This window comes from Daktulosphaira vitifoliae, unplaced genomic scaffold (assembly GCF_025091365.1).
Source record: "Daktulosphaira vitifoliae isolate Bord-2020 unplaced genomic scaffold, ASM2509136v1 Scaffold_3, whole genome shotgun sequence".
NCBI lineage: Eukaryota > Metazoa > Arthropoda > Insecta > Hemiptera > Phylloxeridae > Daktulosphaira > Daktulosphaira vitifoliae.
This window is the reverse complement of record NW_026099574.1, coordinates 24440991-24459055: the sequence shown is the minus strand read 5'-3', so window position 1 is coordinate 24459055 and position 18065 is coordinate 24440991. Positions and strand designations below refer to the sequence as shown.

At 24.0% G+C, this 18065-nt stretch overlaps 1 protein-coding gene across 2 annotated transcripts; it reads left to right on the top strand.

Moving 5' to 3' along the window:
• Positions 1-3200: 3200 nt before the first annotated feature.
• On the top strand, positions 3201-9657 carry LOC126902905 (uncharacterized). 2 transcript variants are annotated; one of them, XM_050680619.1, is made up of 5 exons: positions 3201-3354; positions 4301-4318; positions 4468-4585; positions 4655-4741; positions 9605-9657. In XM_050680619.1, exons 1-5 carry the CDS (start codon positions 3274-3276, stop codon positions 9640-9642), a joined length of 342 nt encoding a protein of 113 aa, XP_050536576.1. In that variant the 5' UTR covers positions 3201-3273; the 3' UTR covers positions 9643-9657. The 2 variants fall into 2 exon arrangements, with proteins under 2 accessions (XP_050536576.1, XP_050536577.1); XM_050680620.1 differs by lacking the exon at positions 9605-9657 and adding an exon at positions 6394-6507 and having other exon boundaries at positions 3202-3354.
• The last annotated feature ends 8408 nt before the right edge of the window (positions 9658-18065 follow it).

Below are 18065 nucleotides of genomic sequence, written 5' to 3'. Positions count from 1 at the left end.
CAATTTTAACCTATTTTTTTGGTTTTTTAAAGTTGATGAAAAATTTTTGATAAAGATTTATGAAAGTTTATAGTAAAATAAATTGAATATATTACCATAACTTTTAGCTCAATTACAAGTTTAAAATTGACATCTAGGCCAGTCAACAAAGGAAAAATTGCGGAAAAAATTTTGTTTTTTTAAAAGTTGAATTAAAATATGTATAATGACATACTAATAGTCCTCAAGATTGGAATTGAGCTTTTTTTTTAAATCCTCGCAAAAGTTCAAAAATATGAGCTTTCTTAATTTTCTCAAAAAAAAATATTTAACTTACAAAAAAAAGTTTCGCACAAAAGTTGTTTAAAAGACAATTATAAATAAAAATATAATCTTATATTTTTTCATTTAAACAAATATTTTTCGAGTTACATTACATTTAATATGAGTAATAAAATTTATATTCCATTTTTTTCATTTTACGGTTACTTTTTATCATGTTATACTTACATTAGACACAATGTTATAAATGCATATGTGTGTATGTGTGAGTTTATTTATTTATTGTATCATTAAAGTGTAGTGTATATTAATATACAACCGATAGAGTAGGAAATTGATTTGACGCTATATTGTTTAAACCCAACGAAACGCTAAATTGTACATTCCCAAACAACAATCATATTATGTCAATTGCCACCGGAATTTCTGGTAATCTTTTTCTTTTTCTTTGCCTTAATCCCAACTACTTGGGGTCGGCCACCCTTATCCTAAGCTTCCACTTGACACGATCTCCCACATCTTCTACGCTCACATCAGCTGTCCTCAAATCGCATTCAATAGCATCCCTCTCAATCTCTTTTGATCTTCCTCTAGCTCTTCTTCCTTCAAAATTCATTTCTATAACTGTTCTTACAGCTTCCAATTCTTCTCTCCTCATAACATGACTAAACAATCTAAGTCTATTTTCTGTCATCTTATCTACGATTGGTGTTACATCTAAACTCCCTCTATATGTTCGTTCCTTATCCTATTTTCTCTAGTCACTACANTCCTTATCCTATCTTCTCTAGTCACTCCACTCATCCAACTAAGCATTCTCATCTCTGCTACACTTATTCTCTGCTCTACTTTCTTATCAACCGCCCAACACTATTAACCATACATCATAGCTGGCCTCACAATTTCATACTGAATTTAAAAACTATAATTAGTATTTATTCATATATTATATTTTAAAATCAAAGAACTACTAATCAGGATATAATTAAAGAAATAAGAGTTGATGTTGCTTTTGGAATAATCCACCAATTTCTCTAAATGAAACATTATCTACAGATTTGCATCGAAGCGTTTCTTATGATAGTGATTTTAATCACTGTCAGATATCATCTATACTTGTCCCATCTATGCCTCGTCCACACTGTGCCTCGACCCCACTGTGCTACCGTTTTTTTTATATTGAAACCTTAAGTAATTTCCTTTTATTTGATATAATATTTTTGAAAATCTGACCCTTTAATTGTCCATAGAGGAAGATTCAAAACAGCAACTTTTGAACATCAACTTAACTTTATGAACTAAATTTTTGAAAATGTCTCGGGAATACTTCGTCCTTTAAACATTTATTAAATTAAAGCTTATGTTACGTACTACAAATTAAAAAAAAAATTTGTCCCGGCGACTTATCTTCTACGTTCAAACGGTTGCCGTATTTAAAAAACCTAGCTCAGTGAGGTCGCGGCAAAGTGGGGACATGGCATAGTTGGATCAAGTATAATAATATCTGATAGTGATTAAAATCATTATCATAAAAAACACTTCAATGCAAATCTGTAGATAGTGTTTATTTTTAAAAAATTGTAGGATTATTCTAAAAGCTACATGATCTATTTCCTTATTTATATTCTGATTACAAGTTTTATGATTTATAAGTGTCATATATGAATATATATATAATATATAAGGGGAAAGGGTCCATAAAAGTTGAATAAAAGAAGAATATAAATAGTACTTATCTTAAAAAAATACCCAGTACAGGGAGATCGCGGCACAGTTGTGACGTGACATAGATGGATCAAGTATAATGATATCTGATAGTGATTAAAATCACTATAAAAAAAAACGTTTCGAAGCAAATCTTTATATAGTGTTTAATTTTAAAAAATTGGTGGATTATTCCAAAAGCTACATGATCTACTAGTTCCTTATTAATATCCTGATTTAGATAAAGTATGTCGAATGAAAAAGGGATATAAATATTATTTCTCATAAAAAAATTGTATTGATCCATACACTTTTCAAAAAGTTATAGCATTATACAGTTAAAAATGTAAAAAATAAAATTGAGAATTTTCACACAATAATAGCATTCGGTAGCCATTTTCACCGTGAAGACAAAATAAAGCTCGCATTTTTTTTTTTTTTTCATAATAGATTGCATTACATAAGCTTTAATTTAAGATATATATAAAAGTGTCAGTATTTCCGGAACATTTTCAAAAGATAAGTTGAAAAAGCTAATTTTTTGTAAAAAAGTTGTCATTTGGAACCCCCCTGTAGGCAGGTAAAGGGTTAGATTTATAAAAAAAATATACTAAATAATAAGTAAAGACATCAGGCATCTATAAAAAAAAAGTTATGGCAGTGTTAAGTAAAAATCATTGAAAAATTTTTGAAAATTATCAATTTTTTAATTTGTTATTTTTTTCCCCATTTTCGGGGAACGAGGAAAATATTTTTATTTTTGAGGGTAATGTCTTCGATTAGATACGATTTGTGATCATTTGACATATCGTTGAAAGAAATCGGTTCGGTGAGAGCTGAGAAAAAATAGTAACACACAAAAAAAACCCATCGTAGTAAAATTAATACTTTCTCAGCTTCGTATCGAAGCAAAAATTTAATTAAATATTTCAATAAAATTTGAATAATATTTAATGAAAACAAAAATTGTATTGTATTTTTTTTTATTATGGTAGGAGCAAGAAATTTCTAAACCTGTTCAAAAAAGAAAAATGACGCAGTAACTATTAATAATGTAGCTTATTATTTAAAAATATATAAAATGACTTGTAAATAATAATAATTTATACATATTTTATTCAATTGGTGCAATAACTGTACAAACACGTATATGAAAAGAATTATATGAATTAGTACATGAATACAAATATCAAATAAATTATTTATGAACAAAAAACAAATTATTTTTTACTATAAAATCTAGTTAAAAAAAATAAATTTCATATTTAAAATTCAAAATAATTTCTATATATTTTTTTTTATACAACAATGATTGGAAAAAATACAATTGTGTTTTTATTTATCATGTACTTTATTGTGCCAAAAAATATTGTTGCTAAGATCGATAGTGTAAGTATAAACTTGTAATACTCACAATACAATAGGCTTTTTTATAATAAATATATTTTATAAAAAAAAACAATTATATTATTATTATTAAGCAAGGGTTAAATACAGAAATTCAGAAAGTTTATTGACTTCAAAATTAATTTTTTACTTTTATTATCATTCAAAATACTTTATGTAATTGTGTGATGATAGTCCAAGGAGAAGACTTGCGCCCCTTGGATCCACCACTGTATTAAGTAGTGGTTAAATGAACGTTTTCATAAAATCATAAGTATAATTTTGTAAAATATTATATTCGTTTATATAAAAAACTTAGCAAGCATAATCAATTTTTAGTATATTATCACAATTTTTTTTTTAGTTACTGTATATTTTTTAAATTTCATATCAAGTTATATACAAAACGAATCAATGTAACTTTTCTTTAAGGATTATTTAAATATTTACACTTATATAATACACAAAATATGTAAATTTATATAATTCCTACTCGAGCAACCGAAATTCAAGAGTTTTATATAATGTTAAAACAATAAATATAATAAACATATTACTATAAAAAAAAAAAATTGCTTAAAGTACTATATTTAATTATTACTATTTTTTTTTATGAATATCTTTACAAATTATAAATAAATATACAATTTATTTCACACTAAATAATTCGAAATAAATGATATGATTATTTTACAGTTAAATTAAAATCATTAAATTTGTTAAATAAAATTATCGGTATACATTCAAAGGCGGATAATTTTCATGTAAAAAAAAATAAAGATTATGTTACTTCTATTTGTCTATAATAAATTTTATCAATGTAAAATCATATAACTTTAATCAATGGATTATAGTTACATGATTTATTGGAACATAGTAGGACACCTGTACATACTTATATAATTAATATGATTTTTAATTTTAAATAATTCAAAATAATAATTTTCAGAATGAAAAAAAAAATGAGGTATTTATCTATGAATAAATCAACTATGATTACACATTTATATGTTTATAAACCTATAGTAATCAAATACTTAAAAAAAAAAAAACTTCTATCTTTAAATTAAAATTTAAAAAAATATGTAAATATTTATTTATATTGATGATTTATAGGTACAGTTTAGTTCAATCGATAAAAATGGTGATGATGCAATTACCCTTACAGAATTAAATCAATCAGTAGGAAATAATACTATAAGCGAAACAACTTTTAAAAAATACGACACAAATTGTAAATTATATTAATGAGATTTGCCTAGGTTTTACATAAATATTATTTATTGTATGGGTGTCTTTGTAGGTGACAACAAACTAGATGAAAATGAATACAACCAGCTAAAAGAAACAGAGGAATTAATTGAAATTATATTATTTGATACTGCATTAGGTAAAAATTATTTATTATTGCTTTTGCTACTACAAAATAGTTTATATACAATAACTACGTTCGGAAAAAATCAAAATGACCTGAGCCTATCATAGAATTTATGAATTTACAACAAATATATACAATTTTTGTGAAGGAAACCTATGCTATTGGCCTCCTTAAAAAAATGTAGACTAACAACATCACATTTTATATAGCAAGGAGTAAAAAAATAACTATAGTTATTTTTATATAACAGTTTGAATAAGTATTTTTTTTATGAAAAAAATATTGAGAGACTGAGATTCCCTTTTACTCCAGTGGATTTCTCTAGTAGCGTTTTTTGTTAATAGAAAAAATATGAGAAGTAATATTAAAAAAATTTGTTCAACATCATAACTTAAAAATTTCATACATAATAATAATAAATATTTGTAAAAACAAAGTTTTATAATATAAAAAAAACCCAGCACAGTGGGGATGTAGCATAGTTAGGTCAATTATAATGATATCTGACAGTGATTAAAATCACTAACATAAAAAACGTTTGATTCAATTGATTAATTGATTTCTTTTACCAATATTAACGAAAAACTAGGAAAAAAGTTCAAATTTTTACTTAAGAAATATAATTAAATATAAAATAAATATATATAATACACAGCGTTAATGTAAAAAACTTAAAAATAAAATGCATCAATTTATTAATATACAAACAGAAAACTAGTATTCTTGGAACATTTTCAAAACTTAAGTTGAAAAAATTAAATTCTTGCAAAGAAGTTGCAATTTTGAATTTTTAGAAAGAATAATGAAAAAAATGTCGCAATTTACTGATTTTAAAAATGGTAATTCTTTGGGGGAATTTTACTATTTACGTGGAATGAGGGCAAAATTTTCAATTTTTGAGGGTAATGTCTTCGATTAGATACGATTTGTGATTTTTTGACGAATCGTTGAGAAAAATCAGTCCAATGAGAGCTAAGAAAAAGTAGTGACAGACACAAAAAAAAAAAATTTAATTTAAAACAAATAAACACATCATTGTAAAACTTTGCACGAAACTAATAACAATATATTTATTTAGTATGTTAAATTAATAAATGTATAAAACTAATTTAGTGAAAAGTCATTAGTTTATCCAGACACTTCAAAACTTTGTTTTAGATCTACTGAATCCTTAATTTTATACTTAAAGACTTGTTCTACATGATAGAAGCACAAGCTTAGAAAAAATATACTTATAGTCATTAAAAACCTTTTAACATTACTCTCTAAATACTTCTCACATTTAACTTGAGAAATGTTAGCAAACTTAACTGCTAGATAACTCAGTTCAAGACTCATATAAATATTTTTAAATTCTAAATCTTTATTATTTATCTTTGCTTTTTAAAATACAAAAAAAAACTTTTTCTTACAGCACCCTACACCAATTTAGTAATATACTATACTATTATGTTAGCATTACTCTGATATAGCAACACCTAATTATAAAACTGGAATTTTTTTTCGTATCATCACTTACTGTAAATAAACATTTTTGTTTAGAACATAATTCTATTTCAAACCAATTAACTTATATTTATTAAAGATGTAATATTTGAAGAAATATTATTACATTATTAATGTATATTAGTAATAATATATTAATCATTTTTTTATTATGATAGGTTATTAGAGTTCAAAGAAAATCAAAAAATTAGTTCTCAAAAAATTGTTCTTTTTATTGAATCAAATAAAACTGTTTAATAAAAAATTATAGTGTAACTTTTTTTATCCTTTGTTCATTATTTACAAATCGTCTTTTGCTATGAATAATGACAATATAATTTCGATTTATTTTTATTTATTATATATTGTTTAATGTCAAGAAAAATTGTTTTTATAGGCAGTGGTGTGAGTATTAACTTTAATAAAAATTAATAATTTACATGAACATTAATATTCATGTAAAAGAGTGAGTGACAGTTTAAAAGTTTCCGATAAAAGTATTAAAATATAATCAAAACTATTTTGATAATACAAATCAAAGAACAATCATTTTGAAGATACAATAGTTTATAAATGAACACTTTAGTTTATAAATAAATCAGTTTAACGATCACATTTGTTGTTCATTGGAGTAGAGTGAAATAAAACAAAATTATAAGTTATTTCCATTTCCCACATAATTTAATATATTATTTAATATATATTTAATATATTAAAAAAATTATTAACAGGGCAATTTCTTATATCCCCTTAAATATTATTAAATAATTAATAATATTCTAGTTATAATAATTGTATCAATATCATAAAATAAATGCAGAAAAAATTTGTAGGTTGTTATTCCTGGGACTATATAAAAAATGTCAATATTGATAAGATAATTGGTTACTGTGATTTGACATTGTACTGCATAGTTATATTAAACTTACACATCATATTTGAGATAAATAAGATTATCAATACTATACTGTTCTGATAATAAATGTACAAACTTATACATTTATAACTGTTCAGAAATTTATATATAACTTATCATGCATTCCCTAATAAAATACACAAAATATATTGTTATGCGCAAAATCGTATCCTAATATAAATTCTGCTTAATCAAAAAAAAAAAGTTTTAAGTGAAAAAAATACATTTTAACAGTAAGTTGATTATAAAGCCAAAGTTCAACCAAAAAATATATATAACAATAAACTTGATTAAATATATCAACACATATTGTATTTAAAACATATTTTTAAAAAAATGGCAGAAAGTATCTTTAACTTAAAATACTAAACATAAAATATACAAATAACTAACATAATATAAAAAGATAATTAACTAAATTAAAAGATTAATAACTAAATGAAATCATATAGGAACACTATAACATGTATTAAGTATGAATTAAAGAGAAAAATTGACATAAAAATTCATTATCTACAAATTCAGAGTCAATATATATATATATATATATATATATGCGCGAAAATGAGACGATACCTTTATTCAAAATATGCACGTGAATTTAAAAAAAAAAATCTTGTATAACGACATTAAATAAATGGATTAAATTAATACATTTCATTAAATTACATTTTTAACTATATCTCAGAAATGTCTTTAGGCGGGTCTGGTAAAAATTTCAAAATTTAAGCTTAAGCTTCAAAGCTTAAGCCGTAAAATTCTGGCGTCAACGAGCAATTTTATCGAAAACGGTCGAAACTTTAAAACCCTTGAGGGCAGTGGCAAAAATTTTCTGACCTTCGCCAATAATTTTCCCGAAGTCTCGTAACTGAGTACTATCGTTGAAAAAAATTTTGAATCGAAGCATGCTAAGTAATTTTCAGAAAAACATTTTTTTCCTTGTTCTATTATATAAAAAAATACTTTTTAAAAACGTTAACTTTTTTATAAGATTGCATACCTATGTCTTAGTGACATTTTTTTAAAACTTATTTTAAACCCTGATAAAAATAGTAAAATTATGCTAAACATAATTTGGTTATTTTTAACGAATTTTTGCACCTTAATATCAATTTATATAATATATAGCTTATATAATTTAGCTCTTCCTGTTACATTATTTATTTTGTTTAAATAATTTATGCCATAAAGGGTAATAAAGTACAGCATTACTAAATTTACTTATTAATTTAAGTACATACATTAGCACTACAAATAACACAATTTGTGTAAATCATTTTAGAATCTTATTAAGTATATCTTTTAATCTAGCTAAAGCAAACATAAAAAAATGTAAATTATAATTATTTATTGCTTTATTTGAAGCCATTAACATTCGTTTTAACGGAAAATAATAACTATAGTCTAGTTTATAAAGCAATAAATGAAATTGCTTTTACGAATGCAGAATATGGAAGATTAATACTTAATATTTCTGGCCAGTCATTAGTACTATTAACTAGTGATGGACACTACCGAGTAATTAAGTAGTGCTATTGAACTATTCTATAATCTAAAACTATTGATTCATTCGATTATTTATATAAACTATCGATAGAAATGTACATGACGCAATTTTTACACACCAAAATTTTTTTACTCAACATTACTATTTAAGAAAATTTGAAAAAGTAAAAAAAAAAAAGGTTATCATATATTAAAAATTATTACATCGAAATTCAAAATTGACATTGGTCTTATAGGATATTTTAAACGTTTTAAATTGTTTATTTATGTTTTAAACACGTTGTGTATCAATATGTGATTGCGCCACAGAAAACGAATGTTTTTTAATAGTATTTAATTTTTGAATAATGAACATATTAATTTACTTAAGCTTAATACAAATGTACAAATATAGTAATACATAAAGTGACTTTTGTGTGGAGAGATTATTTGAAAATATGTATTCGATATATCCTTTTTTGAAACATGATTATCTTGCAGTGGTAGTAAAACACACTTTTAAAAGTTCTGTATTTTTATTTTCATCGAGCTTCTCAAATAATTTAGGCAGAGCATTTAACTTATGTTATATTCGTTTAAGTCAATTAAAATTTACAAAACAGAAAAAAATGCTAATGCATGTATCTGTAATACATGTTTTTTATAAACGAACAATTTCTAAATAGAACCATTCAAATAAAGTCTAAGAAGTTGTTATCCATGGAAAAAAAAGAAACATTTTTAAATACTTTAAAAATTGTAGTTTTCGGTGTATATGGCTTATAAGAAACTATTGATTCAATTGATAAATTGATTTCTATTACGAATATTAACGAAAAGCTAGAAAAAAATTTAAATTTTTACTTAAGAAATATAATTAAACATAAAATAAATATAATATAATGCACAGTGTTAATGTAAAAAAATTTAAAAGTAAAATATATCAATTTATTAATATACAAACAGAAAACTTTTTACTATTTTTACAGGAATCATTGGATATAAAAACGGTAGCACAGTGGGGTAACGGCATAGTATGGACATGGTATAGTTGGGACAAATATAGATGATAATTGACATTGATTAAAATCACTATCATAAAAANCGGCATAGTATGGACATGGTATAGTTGGGACAAATATAGATGATAATTGACATTGATTAAAATCACTATCATAAAAAACGCTTCGAAACAAATCTCTAGATAATAATTAATTGTTAGAAATTGATGGATTATTAAGAAGCTAAATTCTAACTCAAAAAGAATTACGGAAAAATTTCAAAAAAATCATTGTAACGGGCAATGATATATCCTGATTAATAGTTCATTGCTTTAAAAGTATAATACATGAGTGAATATTAATTATAGTACATAAATTTAGTATAAAATTTATTTTCAATAAGTAGTGAGAGATTGAATTAGTATTGACGCGGACATTGTACATTACATGAATTTGAAGCCAAAAACGACAATTTAAGCTAGCTCAAAATTTCAAAGTTGTTTTTCTTAACATAAAGGAGGTGAAATATTAAAAATTTGATTAAATTAAATTCATGTGACTTTTATAAAAATCGATGGCCTCATCACTAAGACAAACCCTTATTTAAAAATAAATAAAAATAATAATTTTAACACAAAAATATCATGTTTATGTTATACTAAGAAATTGGTGATATAAAAGTGAAGTTATTAATTTTAATTAAAATTAAAACAAAATTAAAATTAGAACAAATATCAGGAATAAAAAATATATTTTTAAAAATTAAGGCAAAGAAATCATTTTTTACAATTTTTTAATTAATTAACTGGTCGGTATCCTTAATCTGTCTTAATGAAAATACTTTGGCAAGCTCACTTTCATCCTCTGGGGGTTTTGTTATTTCTAAACGTTTAACCTTTAAATAAAAAAATGTAAAATAAGAAATTTATAGAGTAAATAAAAATTTATGAAAATAAATACTTTTTTCAATACTACTCCGTTTTTTAGTTCTTTTATTAAATTGTCATTCTGCATATTTCCTGGCTACATGAAATACAAAAATTAGCTAATTAATTGAGAAATGTGATACAATTTATATTAAGACATCATTGAGATTAATAGAATTATTTCATCAAACTTGGTTACTAATGAGATAATGTATTTTATTTACATGCCCTCTTCGTGTTTTAAAACTAAGACTAAGAGTGTATTTTAAAAACTGATGCTTCGTATTGGATTAAAAATTTTGAGCAATGATTTGTTTAGAGTACTCAATAAATAATTAGTAGATAAAACCATTTACCTTTAATATTTTTTTACTTTTGATCTCAGCACCTTTTTGTAATCTTAGATCATCACCATCCCCTTTATGCATAAAATTTAATGAAGGAGGCATTGGCGGAGGCCGTGGTATGAATGGAAAAGGTGGTGGCGGTGGCGGTGATGGAATAATTACTGTAACAATTTTTTTCTTAAATAATATCTAGATTAGATTAAACTAAATAGATTACTTATAACTTATTACTTATTTTGTATAGACTAATAAAAATTGATTATGTATAAATAAGACATCATAAATGATAAATAAGCTTGATGTTTTAATAAAATAAAATTACCTGTAATTATTAGAAATCAATTAAAATTTTATCTTTAATTTAGTTACAATATATTATTAATTATTAATTATTTATTACAATATTATATATTCTAATGAATAAACTATGGTTTTTATTATACTTCCACAAAAATGTTATCTAAAAAACAATTTTATGTAAGAAAAGGACAAATTATGTTTCAATTAAAAGCTACTGACATTTTCGAATTTTTGCGGACTTTAATTATATAGTTAACTATATAATAATTATTAATTATTAATAATTAAAATTATAGCTAATTATTAGTATTTAATGATTTGTTTTTTTCTAATTCTTAAATTTTTTGTGTAATTAATTTTCAATATGTAATAAAAAGTAATTAGGCTTTAAACCAGAAAGATCTACGGTGGACCAAATATTTATTTTCCGACATCTATTCCAAAAGACATAGGAGTTTGACAAGAAAATGCATGTACTCTTTACTGACTTCAAGAAGGCATGCGATAGTATCCATTGTAAAAGCTTAATAAATATTCTTTGAAAATATAACTTCCCACAAAAATTAGTAATTCTAGTCGAAACAAGCATTAAACGAAGGCAAAACCGAATACATGGTGGCGGTAAGAAGAGATAGTATGAGAATATATCCTTCCTTAAGAGTGGGTAACCATGAATTCAATCAAGTCAACACAATTTTAATACTTAGGTTCAGTGTTGACCGAAAAAAATGAAACTGAAAAGGAAGTAGCCACAAGAATCCTGTTGGGAAACAAATGTCTTCACGGACTCACAAAGATACTAGGGTCATGGTCCTTGTCGAGAGAAATAAACATACACTTGTATATTACACCATTACGCCCAATAATTACATAAGGAGCAGAAATATGGACTTAATGAAAAATGGAAGAAAATAAATTGATTATTCTGGAGAGGAAAATCCTAAGAAAGATCTTTGGTTCAGTAAACGACGAGGAAACTGACGAAAGAAGAATAAGAAAAAACAAAGAATTAGAAGAACTCTTTCATCGTCCAAACATATTAAATATAATTCAGAGTAGGAAGTTGCAGAGGACAGGTTACGCCTAACGTAGTCAGAACCCACTAATGCACATGGTATAGACAGAGAACTTAGAAGGGACGATCCCGTTTAAGATAGGAAGACGTGGTAAAGAGAGACGTAGAATCATTAAATGGAGACTCAGATTAGAAAACAAAAGAAGCCGACATAGAGACTTGGAGTATTGGTTGTTTGACGGAATGGTCCTAGTAGCCATTAATATCCAAGAAAAGAAGAAGAATGAAAAGTAATTATACAATATATATTCTTTTACATATGTGTAAAAGTCCTAAAAGACAAAATGTAAATAATCAGGCGTATAAAGATTTTCCTTTTAAATATTTTATTTTTGTTATAAAAAATAGTAATTATGAATACATTTTAAAATGTAAATAAAAAGCATTTTCAGTTTTTTATCAATGATTTTTAAATATACATTATAAATAAAGTTATTTTTACAATTATAGTTATTATTTACCTTTTGTTTCATTTTTTTGTACAAAATTATTAAACGATTCCTTCAACTCGATTAATTCTGATTTTATAAACTAAAATCATCTATAAAATGACACATTAATATAACGTAATATCAAGTAATAAGGTAATATCAACATAACTAATAATCACATTAAATAATTTTTTACCTTCAAGTTTCGTCATTCTTTGAGAGTTCAAATCAAATATTTTATAACCTTCTAAAACATAGAAATTATTAGATGTATAAATATTTTATGTAAAATAATGTATATAAAATGTTAAAAAATTTTATTTTAACATTATCAAAACTAAAATACTTTTAATTAATTACTTTTTCTTTTAGATTTTTTTGTGTCATTTTTTCCAAAATAACAAGAAGCTTTATTTAATTGAACCATTTCTAATGTTAAACTATGTACTACTTCTAAACAAAAATTAAATATTGATATAAATTTCTTACACATTGCCCAACTACGAAAAACGTCAAATAATGTTTTACCTTCGAGTTTCGTTAATCACTGAGATTTTGCATCTCCTTATAAAAACATAAGAATAATAGTTAAAAATAAAAAAACTTTAAATTAATTATTATACAACTTACCAAGAATTGGTATGTAATACTATTGGTTAAAATAAATTATTTGTGAGGTTTTAAAATTTTTTACAAAATTTTAATATTCATAACCGTCACTCAATTATTCGCGCTCTTTAAAGGTAATATAAGTACGGGAGTATAAAGTAAATAAATAATTCTTAAAAGCAAATTTTTTATATTGGCAAAAAATTAGCAGACTTATAAAATCATAATGAAATAAGATATACTGATTTTGGTTTTAAAATGTCCAAAATAAATACATTTTACAAGAATTTTTACAAAAGACAACAATTATTTAAATACTAAAAAATATAAGATAATTTTGTAAATATTCTACATTGGCGGTAATATTTATTATTATTAAGCTGGAGAATTGAGAACTTTGAAATACTCGTAAGTGAAATTTAGAGTTCTACCTAATTCAGAAAATAATCGAAAATCAACTATATTTTGTTGTCAATAAAATTGTTTTCAATACAAAAAAAAATTAAAGCAAAGCTCGTAGCTCATATAATTATATATTTTGTTCATGTAATTTTGGAAGCACTTGTATCTAAATAGATACATTTTTAGCAATTTTCAAAAGAAAGCAATCCTTTTATTTGCAGTATAATGCATATTGTTTTTAATAAATTTTGTCAATATATAAATGACAGAACTATCAACTCAGCTTTTAAAAAAATACAAACTTTTTCCATAGTATTTTTAATCTCATCTTCCTCTGCTGGGCGGAATATTTGTGTAGGTTGAGTAGGGTTGCTTAATTGTTTATCGAATATGCCATCCTAGAAAATTTGCTATGTATAATTTACATTTTACTTTAAAAATAATTAAAATAATTTTATTATTAAACCGTAGAAACAATAGCTAAATTTTTTTCTTCATTGAGTTTAAGCTTTGAAAATTGTTCGGTTTTTTTCGTGTCCTTCAAGTTTGGTATACTTATTTTATTTTTTGTATTTTTTTTTCTTTTTATAAAATGCCATATAGCAAGGAAACATCCACACTTTTTGCCATTTGATTTCATATTTAACAAAAAATAACAATAAGTTTATAAAGTAGAAAAACTTGTTTTTGTTATAATAATCAAAAAAATTTGTAAAGAAAAACTAAGTGTAATGAATGTTTACTACGTAAAAATTACAATAACCCTAGTAAATAAATAGTTATTATTTTTACGTACATTTTAATAAATTAAAACCTTAATATAGGTAATATCCTTAATAATTAAGGATATTGTTCAAATAATTATTAATTATTGATTTGAATATATCTCTTTTTTTTAAAACAAATTACAATTTATCAATATTTTCTTATTTACCTTAATACTAAAAGCTAAATCCAGTTACCATTATCCAGCTGTTTTTATGTTTATATATTTCATATTTATTAAAGACAAAATCTTTATAAAAGCAGAAGCTACTATTTAAAAAAAAGTTAATTATTAGGAGTATTTAATTATGTTATCTTTTCATATTAAATAACATAAGTTTTAAGTTATAATTTTAAAATATACTCTTATATACTCTCATATTGATTTAAAGATTTAATATACTGAGTGTACAAAGTATTTTTTTAACTACTCACGAAATATTTTCAAAATATTTGAGCTATTTATTGTTTTACATTTTAACAATAATAGTTCTTTGTTAAAATGCTTAACACGAAAACTTAATATTCTGCTACTATCCCTTACACTCTTATAATATTTCGACTTTCAAATGTCATCCCCATTTTTTTTATATCATCATTATATTTTCAATTGAATAAAAAATTTTGGTCTGAAAAATTATATTTTTTATTTAATTTTTAACAAGTTATAGTAGTTTACAGTAGGAACGATCAGAAAAAAAGCATACTTATTTTTAAAAACTGTAGCATTATCATATTATTATCAACAAATGTTTTAAGTTCATAAAAATAAATAAATTGTAAGCCATAACATATTAAACTATTAATTTACGACCCAATAAAAATGCATTATTTACAAAATATTACATTTTGGCCCCTATACTTTAAAAAGTTGTAACTCGTTCAAAATTTATTAATATAAAAAGATTTTTTAAATAAAAATTTTTTTGAATGAAACAAATTTATTAATATAGAAAATGTATCAATATTATAATACATAATTAAGTTCATAAATTTTCTTTAAGGTATCCTCTAATTTTCATGCATTCAATATAAAAATTAATTTTCATGCATTCAATATAAAAATTAATTTTCACACACATTATGAATTCATTGTTTACTATAATGATAAATTATACTATCATAAAGTGATGAAATATAATTATATTTCAATTAATTTTTAGTAGTAATCTATAATGAAAATTCAATATAATAAATTTTTCGAATTATATTTATATTTGTACTATATTAATATAAAAATTGGTTTTTGTTCAATATTAATAATAATTTATTATCAATATTTTTAACTTAAATACCTACTTAAAGAAAGATAATAATAATAATATTGTTACAAAAATGTCAAATTCATACATGTGTTTGTATAATTATACTAAATATTAATTAACTACCTACACAAAAAGTAAAGATCATTTTATAATCATTAAAATACAATTTATAAATACGGCGTTTTTTTCTATTGAAGTGTCATAAAATATAAACAATATTTTTAATGTGCAGATATAAAACCATGACCTAATTAATATACAATATTAATGCACATATATTAAAAACATAAGCTTATAACTCGATCAAAAGCCAACGGATTTCAATAAAATTTTCAGGTTACTTTTAGAACGTTTAAATATGAGCCTGATAAAAATTTCAGAAGTTAAGTCAACAAATATTGGCGAATGTTATCGTTTTTCTTTTTTACTTTTGCGGAGTGATAAAAATTTTTTTATTTTTTTCGATTATAATGCAACCCAAGTCTTTCTTTAAAATAATTTTGAAAATTGGAGGTCGTAATGTAATTATTTCAAAACTTGTATTATATACTATAAAAACATAATTATTTAAAAACTTGCACAACACAATGCCTACTTAAAATCAGTATTTGACTACTAATAAGTTTTTTTTGGCGTTTCCCTATCACTTCGTGGTTTCTTTCGGTAATCTTGTACGGTTTAAACATTTGATGAATATATTGAATTTAGATTAAAAATGAAAATTATTAAATTATTTACCTACAATAAAAACTGATTTTGTTCTTCGTCTCTAGTAAATTTGTTATTATATTCCTCCATTAACTTGACTCCCCTCTCTGCTGTGACATTTACTATTTTTAATAACTATTATTTCCTTTCCTGTTATATAATCCTCCTGATATTTCCAGTATACTGGATCAACTATTAAAGATATGTTGAAATTGTATTTTATCAATTGTTTTTCATCCCTGTTGAAATCTTTTGAACAATAATATTTCTGGTACGGTCGAAGGATATGATTTAACTTTTGAAAAAACACCTTGTAAAACAAGTTCAAAAATATGGTGTTGGCATGTTAAGAATAATATTTCTCTTTCAAGACACATGTCCCATTAAATTAATTTTCTTACAATATTAGCTGGATCTTGTGCGTGTATACGAGCTTGTTTCCAGTATGTTAGACATTCGTCCACTACAAGCGCCGCACTTTAATGCAAATTCAATTTTACAACTCTTAAATTATAATATAACACACTTAAATAATTTTTGATACAGGGAAATTTACTTCTAGTAATTAGATAGTTCATAGATTTTACTAGATAAACTTGGTATAGTGGCATATTTAAACAAGTAAAATAAAAAAGCTATTCACCACAATATTATTTAAACAAAACTAAAATCTAGATACAATAATAAGTATTAATGAAAATATTGAACATTAAGCATTAATATATTTTTGAAAATAACTTTTATCGTTACGAATTACAACACAAATAAAAATAATGCCAACCATTCTTATCTTCAACGAATAACAGTAGTAAATTCCATACATTTAATAATAAACATAGTATTTGTAAAAATATACATTGATTGTGTTAGAATAAACGCAGCGCCCGGTGGTTTTCACGCGGGTTCGTTAACGTTAGTGGTTTTATTTTGTCTCAAGTCAGGATATGTCGAGGAAAGGAATAAGGTGAGTGGACTGTATGAATAAATGTTGAATGATATTTACAATATATAATTACAACAATTAAATGTATTATACATGAATCATAAAATCTTATACACACCAATGTGGATAGGAGGACACTTAATACTAATGCCACAATGGCGCTGACATAAACAAATAATAAATTATAAATGTGAGGAAGACTTAAAAAGAAAATTAACAAGCATTATACTTATCGGCTGATGATAATGTTGAATATTGAAAGGATCATTGAAGTCGAATGCAAGTAGCTGACCAATGTGTACAATATACTGTGAACGGTACAGTGATGTATATCGGAAAATATATAGACACAACGGCGACATACTAAGCGCACAAGGGTGCGACAATCGCAAAGGTGATATTTTACTTTTACAACAAAATGAATACAAAACTATTGACTCGCAATCGCCATAGAGTTCATAGCTAAAAAAACAGTAAGATGGCAGCGGCAATACAGACATGGATAGAAAATCGACAACAATTCGGTGTAGCACAAATATAATATAAGTAATCACAAGACACAATTTCTTGACAACACATTTGACCAAAGTGTATCCAACCGTATCTATACTTTATAATTTTTAAATTCTCAAAATTCTACTAAATCAATAAATAATTGATCAAAAGTATAATTATATT

Coding starts and splice junctions, on each gene's coding strand:
- LOC126902905 (XM_050680619.1), top strand. CDS start 3,274: ATGATTGGAAAAAATACAATTGTGTTTTTATTTATCATGTACTTTATT. Junction 4,586..4,654: donor TAAAAAATACGACACAAATT/GTAAATTATATT, acceptor GTGTCTTTGTAG/GTGACAACAAACTAGATGAA. Junction 4,742..9,604: donor ATTATTTGATACTGCATTAG/GTAAAAATTATT, acceptor CTATTTTTACAG/GAATCATTGGATATAAAAAC.